General features: G+C 39.3%; 2 protein-coding genes across 2 annotated transcripts; one reads left to right on the plus strand and one right to left on the minus strand.

Annotated features, from left to right (window-relative positions):
- Nucleotides 1–1826: 1826 nt before the first annotated feature.
- On the plus strand, nt 1827–2780 carry LOC122117890 (olfactory receptor 10A3-like). The gene has a single exon (XM_042691762.1). It carries the CDS (start codon nt 1827–1829, stop codon nt 2778–2780), a length of 954 nt encoding a protein of 317 aa, XP_042547696.1.
- A 5103-nt stretch (nt 2781–7883) lies between these two features.
- On the minus strand, nt 7884–8224 carry LOC122117749 (anaphase-promoting complex subunit CDC26-like). The gene has a single exon (XM_042691551.1). It carries the CDS (start codon nt 8183–8185, stop codon nt 7928–7930), a length of 258 nt encoding a protein of 85 aa, XP_042547485.1. The 5' UTR covers nt 8186–8224; the 3' UTR covers nt 7884–7927.
- Between the last annotated feature and the right edge of the window lie 784 nt (nt 8225–9008).

The following is a 9008-nucleotide window of genomic DNA, read 5'->3' on the forward strand; positions in this document are numbered from 1 at the left end:
CATTCATTCTTTCTCTCATTCCAATTTCTAAAACAATTGCCATTACTTCCCAGCTGTTTCCCAGTTGTGTTGTGCCCTGGCCTCATTTTTCTTTTAGATATCATATGCATTAATGATAGAGTATACATTTAGATTGCTTTATTTATTTCCCTTAGAGGTATTTGTTTAATATGTCATATGAGGCAGGAATTGTTGTAAGCATTGAGTATACAGCCAAGAAGCAAACACAAATCTTTTCTCTTCTGGAGATATGCTCTAGTGGGGAGTGAGATTTTTATCTGGATATAGAATAATGTCAATGGATAACAATATAAAAATAGATGGGAATAAAAGCCAAAGTTAGAGTTTGTGTGAAAGGGATCACTATTTTATTTAACTACTGGTTAAAGGTCATAAATATTTTATGTATCATGGTTAGCTCTTGTTGAACATTGGGCTTCCATGTGTCCATAACTTATAAAATGGTAAGTTATTGAATTAGAGCTTGTTGAGTAATTAATTGATAGAGGCGACTAGAGAGAGGAAGGAGAGAAACAGGGGAAAGAAGGCAATTTCTAAATTGCACTTTTACAATCACTCTCCGAATTAGCTTTTCTTATGTCGTCATAAGAATGGGCAGAGGATGGTCCTTGGAGAGTTTGCTCTAAAACTTTCACATTAAGGACCATCACAATAGATTTGGCCAGGTCCTGCTTAGTCAAAAAGAAATGATAGATCAATCTAATTTACATAGTGTATAGATTTCACATAAAATAACTGCATCTAGAATACAAGGACCTTTGTGTGTATCAATATATTACACATGCTTTTAGCTGTCACATATAAATGTATTAATGTTGATATAATGAATATTTCAAATGCCTGCTTATAAAATTTGCCATCTAAAAATTTTAAGTTATTTTCTGAATTTTGGAGTAGTGTTTGATACTATCTACTATTTTTGATGTTTACTTTTTTCACAGTGGAGGGGCTTGAACTCAGGGCTTCATGATCTTGCTTGGCTTTTTCCCCTCAAGTCTGAGGTTCTAATCTTTGAGCCATAGCTCTATTTCTGAACTTTTGCTAGTTAATCTCATGGATTTTCTGCTGGCCTGCTTTTGAACCATGATCTTCAGATCTCCTGAGTAGGTAGGATGACAAACATAAGTCAATGTCTGACTGTTTTAACATTACTTATGGTCTCGTACATTTGCCTAGATTTGAGTAAAATAAATGATAACATGTCACAAGGTTATGGTAATATAATCAGAGTTATAAAATATTTATATTTACTTGAAGACAATGTTTATATTTATTTATTTTTATGCTGCTTCTGGGGCTTGAAATCAAGGACTGGGTGCCTTCCCTGAGCTTTTTTGTGCAAGGCTAGAGTTCTGCCACTTGAGTCATAGCTCCACTTCTGGCTTTTTGATCGTTCATTGGAAATAAATGTCTCATGGACTTTCCTGCCTGAACTGGCTTCAAATCATAATCCTAAGATCTCAGCCTCCTAAGTAACAAGGACTACAGTGCCTTGCTTATATTTAATTTTTTTCGTAAACATATAGTTTTTAATTTCCAATAGAAATCTGATAGTATGCTTTTTTCCTTAGATTATATTTTTGAAGCCAAGAGTCTCATTTCTCCTTTTATACTTGAAAGATTCAGTAATAATGTATTTAGCCATTTTCTAAAATTGCCCTGTAAAGTTTTGTCAGGATGAGATTCTTCCTTCATGCTCTGGCAGGATTCTGGGGTGAAGGCAGATTGGAGCTTTTATCTCCTTGAGCGACTTAATTCTTTATTATACTTTGTCCCGCAGAACAAGAGAAGATCCTCCTACTGAGATGAGAAAGCAAAATGAAAGCTTTGTGGTTGAATTCATCCTGTTGGGCTTTTCTAACTTTCCTCAACTCCAAGAGCAGATGTTCTGGGCTTTCTTGGTGATTTATCTGATGACCTTGGTGGGAAATGCCACCATCATAGTTGTCATCTGCCTGGACCAGAGCCTCCACATCCCCATGTACCTGTTCCTGCAGAACTTATCCATGGTGGAATTGGGTTTCAGCGCAGCTGTCATGCCTGAAATGCTGGTGATCTTATCCAACGAGAAAGCGACCATCTCTTTTGGGGGCTGTTTTGTGCAGATGTATTGCATTCTTCTTTTTGGAGGGACTGAATGTTTTCTCTTGGGGGCAATGGCTTCTGACCGATATGCCGCCATCTGCCATCCTCTGACCTACCCGGTGATTATGAACAGAAGGGTTTTTGTGAAGTTAGTGATGTTTTCATGGGTCTCTGGGCTCACTATGACTACTCTTCAGACTACCTGGGTATTTAGTTTTCCCTTTTGTGGGCCCAATGAAATCAATCACATCTCTTGCGAAACACCAGCAGTGCTGAAGCTGGTGTGTGCAGACATCTTTTTGTTTGAAATCTATGCCTTCACAGGCACCATTTTGATTGTCATGGTGCCCTTCCTGCTGATTCTCTTGTCTTACATTCGAATCCTCTTTGCCATCCTGAAGATGCCGTCGACCACTGGGAGGCAGAAGGCCTTTTCCACCTGTGCCTCCCATCTCACATCTGTCACTCTCTTCTATGGCACGGCCAGCATGACTTATCTGCAACCCAAATCCAGCTATTCGCCAGACACCAAGAAGATTATCTCACTGGCTTACTCACTGCTCACACCTCTGCTGAATCCATTTATCTACAGCCTGAGAAACAGTGAGATGAAAAGGGCCTTGATTAAACTGTGGCAGACAAAAGTGTTTTTTTCACACTGTCTGATTTGTTGAGGAGCCATGTTATATTTGTTCTTTGCCTGGATTATCACTATTTCAATTTAATAAATTTTGAAAACACTTGCATGTCTTCATGAATATGCTTCATTTTTTCCCTCTATTCTCATATTTTGAATCACACCAGGATATTCTTTATAGCTCAATGCTTCTTTGTTTCTTTCCCCCCATGGCTGTATAATATTTCCTAAACATTGGAAACACCAGCTTCTTCAACCATTTATTAGTGATGCTGTGTTTTTTCATAGCAGACAATAGCACAATAGACTGTTTTGTATATTCATAAATAAAAGCAAATGTGAGTTTGTAAATTCTTTTTTAAAAATTAGTTTAAATTTTTTTTTATTATGGACAGAGGGGTTACAGTTAATGTAAGTGAGGTAATGAGTATGTTTCTTTTTTTATTGTGAAAATACTGTACAGAGGGGTTACAATTACATGGGCAAGATAATGAGTACATTTTTTCTTCTTCTTCTTCTTCTTTTTTTTTTTTTTGGGTCCGGTCGTGGGGTCAGAACTCTGGGCTTGGGCGCTGTCCCTCAGCTCTTCAGCTCAAGGCTAGCGCTCTACTACTTGAGCCACAGTGCCACTTCCGGCTTTTTTCTTTTTGCTTATGTGGTGTTGAGGAATCGAACCCAGGGTCTCAGGAATGCAAGGCAAGCGCTCTACCACTGAGCCACCTTCCCAGCCCCATGAGTGCATTTCTTTTCTTTTCTTTTTTATTGTGAAAATACTGTACAGAGGGGTTACAATTAGATGGGCAAGATAATGAGTACATTTCTTATCAAGCATTGTAGCCTCCTCCTTTGTTTCCCCTTCCCATCCCTTCCCATCCTCCCCCTCCCCCCTCACCGAACCTTCCTCCCCCCCCACCAAAGTTGTAAAGTTCATTTTAGACATAACGACTTCTACATCTCATTGTTGCAATGGGTCCACCTGTATCCCTAGTTAAATGATTTGTTTTTGCCCTTCCCCTCGACAAATTATACCAACATCAAATACAGTGAAAGCAGGGGTTATACCGTGTGAGAGGGACATACAAAGCAACATAGAAATTGAACTAAACCAGGCCCAAAGAAACATAGGTCCCATGGTTTCCCTTATTTGCAATAACTAGTATATGTCTGAGCCAAGCAGAAAAGATCAGTTAAGTTGATGTTAGGGAAATGAACCCTAAGATATGAGTACGTTTCTTGTCTGACAATGTCAACCCTTTCCTCACTCTCTCCCAGTTTTTCTCTCCAGACCCCAGTCACAAGTTGTACAGTTCATTTTCAACATAGTGTCTAGTGAGTTTGTAAAATTTCACAGATACTAGTGAATTACTTAGGTGACTGAGTTTTAACTCCACCCTTGTGACCTGAAGGTTCATTCTGCTATCCCCTCAGTTGCACTGCAAGAACCCTACATATATGGAAATGAGACTTAATTTTTTTTATCGTGAAAAATTTATTTCACTAATGAGTAGGAAGGAACATGTGAGAGGAATACAATCTCTGTATTTAGTGTCTAAAATGATTCTAATTTAACACTGGGTTTCATTTAATTATCTTAGGATATATTAGCCCAGTGTTTTGTTGGCGAATATCAAGTGATTAATTCTGAAAGCCAATTATGATATTACCATCCTTGTCATTTACTGATTTTGAGCCCTTGGTTTAAATTTTCTTAAATCTACCACTATACTATCCAAGCAACATATGATTTATTGTTATTGTGAGACACAAATATATTATGTTATTGTACCCCTTTTCTTTTCTTCCCTCCCTCCCTCCCTCCCTCCCTCCCTCCCTCCCTCCCTCCCTCCCTCTCTCTCTCTCTCTCTCTTTCTTTCTTTCTTTCTTTCTTTCTTTCTCTCTCTCTCTCTCTCTCTCTCTCTTTCTTTCTTTCTTTCTTTTGTCAGTCTTGAACTCTGGGTCTGGGCATGGTCCCTCAGCTCTTCAGCTCAAGACAAGTGCTTTACCACTTGAGCAACATTGTCACTTCTGATTTTTCTGGTGGTTAATTGGAGAGAAGAGTCTCACAGGCTTTCCTGCCCAGGCTGGCTTTGAACCATGATTTTCATATCTCAACCTCCTGAGTAGGTAAGATTACAGGCGTGAACCATCGATGCCCAGCTTTGTACCCCTTTTCATTGGTTCTTGAATAACAGCAATACCTGCATGCAATCTTTTCCAGAATGAATAGATATTTTCTAGCTTTGAACGTGACATTTTGTTAATTTTTGGTGCCAGTCCTGGGACTTGGACTCAGGGTTGACACTGTCCCCAAGCTTTTGTCCTCGAGGCTCTACTACTTGAACTGGACCTCCACTTCTGGCTTTTCAGTAGCTAATTGGGAATAGGAGTTTCATGGACTCTCCTGACTGGACTAGCTTTGAACTATGACCCTCAGATCTCAGCCTCCTGAGTAGCTAGGATTATAGGCTTGAGACACTGGCTTGTCGCATTTCAATATTGCTACAAGAAATACCAATGTTGACATTTGCTGAGTGTACATCAAAATGATAAATAGTTTTGCTCCAAGGGAGGCAATAAAGAGGACAGGTCATTTTCCCTTCAAGATGAAATCATTTATTTGACTTCATTATTTTATTTCCTTTATATCTACTACTGCCAAAATGAAGATGGAGGAGAAAATCTGACTAGAGCTAATTGAAGAAGTTTCATCAGCCCAAGTGTGAAACCGTATGGGTGATATCTGAATGTTGTATCACATTTTAAAAAATTTAATCATCATAGGTTTTTATTTTATTATCAAGTAGTGGTACAATGAGATCACAATTCTTAAATGGAATACAATGAATTTTGATCAATGTCACGTCCTTCATCATTCTCCCCTAGTATTTCCTACCCGTCCCTCAAGTTACAAGTTCAATTTTTACATAATTTGTATTTAATATAATGACTGCATTTGCTCACTCTTCCTTCCTCCATTTGTGCCCCTCCTACACATTGTTTTTATGTTTTTGTCTTGTTGGTCTTGAGGCTTGAATGCTGGGCCTGGGCGCTGTCCCTGCACTCTTCAGCTCAAGGCAAGCACTCTACAGCTTGAGCCACAGTGTCACTTCCGGTGTTCTGATGGTTTATTGGAGATAAGAGTCTCCTGGACTTTTCTTCCCAGGCTGGCTTTGAACTGCGATCCTCAGATCTCAGCCTCCTGAGTAGGTAGGATTACAGACATGAGACATCGATGCCCAGCTTACACATTGTTTTTAGTTGGGCATTAAACACTTGCAAACCTCTTTGATTGGATCCCATCTCTTGTTATTTGGATATGTCCTTAAAGAATTGATCAAATAAGATTTGTCTAAAACAAATAAGAAAATATACACACAAAGGAAGCCAAACAGAGAACCTTTTTCTAACCATTATCTAATTACTTGGTTCATTCACCTACTGTACAATCCAATGTTTCCTAAGAAAACTTCTTAAATTTAATTCCTTATAGTTCTGAGTCTCAATGAACAGTCTCTCATCTTGAAGGATTTAAAATTTATTGAATTGTCATACTGACTTTGAAACTAAATCTGTATTTTTATTTCCTTGTCCTTCATGATGAGTAAAGCTTAAGTTGCAATAAAAAATAAGGCTTATTAATACTAAATGCATTCACGAAAGCATGCATGCCTGTATACTTAAGAATGTGCTGATTTATATAGTTGTGATGTTACTTGAGGAGCTAGAATGCTCACTAGGAAAACTGGCTATTATTTTAGAATTTTATGCCATTCTGATTAATGGAAATTATTACTATGCTTTATATATAATTTCATAATCATGTCATTCAATCATCCTCTTTCTGCCATGGCTTTTAATTTTAGTCACTGAGGCAGAAACTTCTAGTTATTTACTTTATTTCTACTTCATTTTCTTTCTGTGAGAAAAGACTGATTTTCTTAAGGGCAACACTGTACCTAGTTTGATACCCACTTTATCATTTTATCTGGGAAACAAAGGTAGTTTGTGACACAGTTATGATCTGCAGGTGATCTCCTTGTGTGAGTTTTCTAAGAATCTGAGGCTTATGGTCTCTGAAATAAAGGCTTATTGAGCTGGTCAAGAAGCTATCCAAACATGAAAAGACTGGTCCCAGGATCAATCCCCAAAGTTACTGGTATGGCTAGTCAGCAGTTGGGAAAATATCCATGGGCTCTTAAGGGCCAGGATGTTTTATAATGGAATTCTGAGCAAAACAAACATAAATCATTTACCTCATACCCACACTCACTATTATTGAGAGGGGTAGGGCAGTGGAAATGGGAAAAATCCTGAGATAGAGGGTTTCTCTGTAAAGAGAAGTTTTTACTGCTTCTTATTTGGTTGGTGGGCCCTAAAGGAGAATGTGATGTGATGTGTCCTTGGAGCATGTGTGTGTGTGTGTGTGTGTGTGTGTGTGTGCAGGTAATGAGTTAAAATGGAGTTCTCATTTCTTTCCTTCCTGTGTGTTTCAAAATTTAGGACATCCCAGATTTCTTCTCCTATCACTCTTTAGAAAAGTATAACCTAGTGAACAAGGACATGTGGCTCTTTGTTCTTCACCATCCTTCTACCTAAAAATAGCCATGCTTCTGGAGTGGAGTAGGTTTCTTGCAATCAAACTTAGAAACATGAGAGGAGATACCCGGCTTCTAAAGAGGCAGAATGTATCCTGGGAACATCATGGCCTTGTACGTCATCTCCCAAAAGCAATAAAAAACAAAAACAAAAACACAAACAAAAACAACCCCCCCCCAAAAACCTGATTGTTACTTGAGAAACATAAGCCTTGTTTTTAGTCTATTCTTTGCTAGATTTTCAGTTGTAGCAAAATCCAGACTGATATTGTTACCAATGTAAATCAGTGAAAACTTACATGGAGTGGAAAATTAGGCATTTAAAAAAGCTTTTTTTTTTCCCCCCAAAATACATTTATTTTTAAAAACAAAGTCAGATAAGCTTTACACAGTCAAATTTTCCAGACAAACCAGAATTTGGGTTCCAGCTTGTGTGTGTTACACATCAGTAATTTCATGCAAACATGATTTCTCTCTGCAGGAGGTAAAGCATTCTGCTTCACTACAAGCATTCAATGCTCTAAAACTGATTTGTACTTCTGCCATCATTTTATTCCATGCCAGGGTTCTGGCATTCAAGAAAATCCATCTAAAATTCAAAATTACCAAACTGAGATGCGCGATTGTTGGGCTTGGGCTGGGGTTTATAGCCAATTCGATCATTAATCATTTGTTCCCGGCTTTTGGGGTCACTGTTGAGCCCAATGGCTCCTTCTCCATCACTGCTTCCCACAACATCCACATCTTCCTTCTGTTTCTGATGGGTCTCCAGATCTTTTCGAATACTCTCAAACTCTTCAATGTCATCAAGCTTTAGCTCCAGGCGTGTTGGTTTTCGTCGCAGCATACTGAAATCAACACCAAGCCAGGCCCAGTGAATTCAGTTCCTGCCCGTGACACATTTCCGCTTTGCTGGGCGCGCAGTGGACGGTCTGGATCCCAGAGCGCGGTTTTCAGCTGGGGCCTAGTGGCTCCGGAGCCCGGCATGGCCTCCCCACGGGCCTCCTCCACGGTACAGAGTCCAGGGTCTCAGCCTGTGCCGGCAGCAGCGCAGAGAGGGTTGGGGGCCCGAGTGGAGGGGCCGTTACCGCAGGCTAAGGCGGTGCGGGGCCGGGGAGGAAGCCCGCAGCATCCGCCTGTTCCCCGCGCGCCTTGGTGCTGCTGCCTTTTGCAGTTTCTCTCATTCTAAAAAAGCTTTAAGTTACAAAATTTTATTTTATTTTTTTTTCTATTTAGATGTGTAATAGAAATTATGGAACTATTATTTGAAAATAAAAAAATTCTAGAGGGGCTGGGAAGGTGGCTCAGTGGTAGAGCGTTTGCCTTGCATGCATGAGACCCTAGGTTTGATTCCTCAGCACCACATAAATAGAAAAAGTCAGAAGTGGCGCTGTGGCTCAACTGGTAAAGCACTAGTCTTGAGTTGAAGAGCTGAGGGACAGTGCCCAGGCCCAGAGTTCAGGCCCCACGACTGACCAAAAAAAAAAAAAAAAATTCTACAAGGCAAAATAGAATTGTGATTTCCTTCCAGAAAAAACTGGACAATGAACAACTACTAGGCTAAACCAATTTTAAGGCCTTACTATAGTAAAGATACTTACAGTAGAGGTGGCTGATGTCCATAACCAAGTTGAAATGAAGAGCAAATACAAATGTAGCTTTATTTCAAA

Source organism: Dipodomys spectabilis, unplaced genomic scaffold, assembly GCF_019054845.1.
Source record: "Dipodomys spectabilis isolate Male_0828 unplaced genomic scaffold, ASM1905484v1 ptg000145l, whole genome shotgun sequence".
Lineage (NCBI taxonomy): Eukaryota > Metazoa > Chordata > Mammalia > Rodentia > Heteromyidae > Dipodomys > Dipodomys spectabilis.

Bases quoted from the DNA above. Each gene is read 5' to 3' on its own strand.
- LOC122117890 (XM_042691762.1), top strand. From the start codon at position 1,827: ATGAGAAAGCAAAATGAAAGCTTTGTGGTTGAATTCATCCTGTTGGGC.
- LOC122117749 (XM_042691551.1), bottom strand. From the start codon at position 8,185: ATGCTGCGACGAAAACCAACACGCCTGGAGCTAAAGCTTGATGACATT.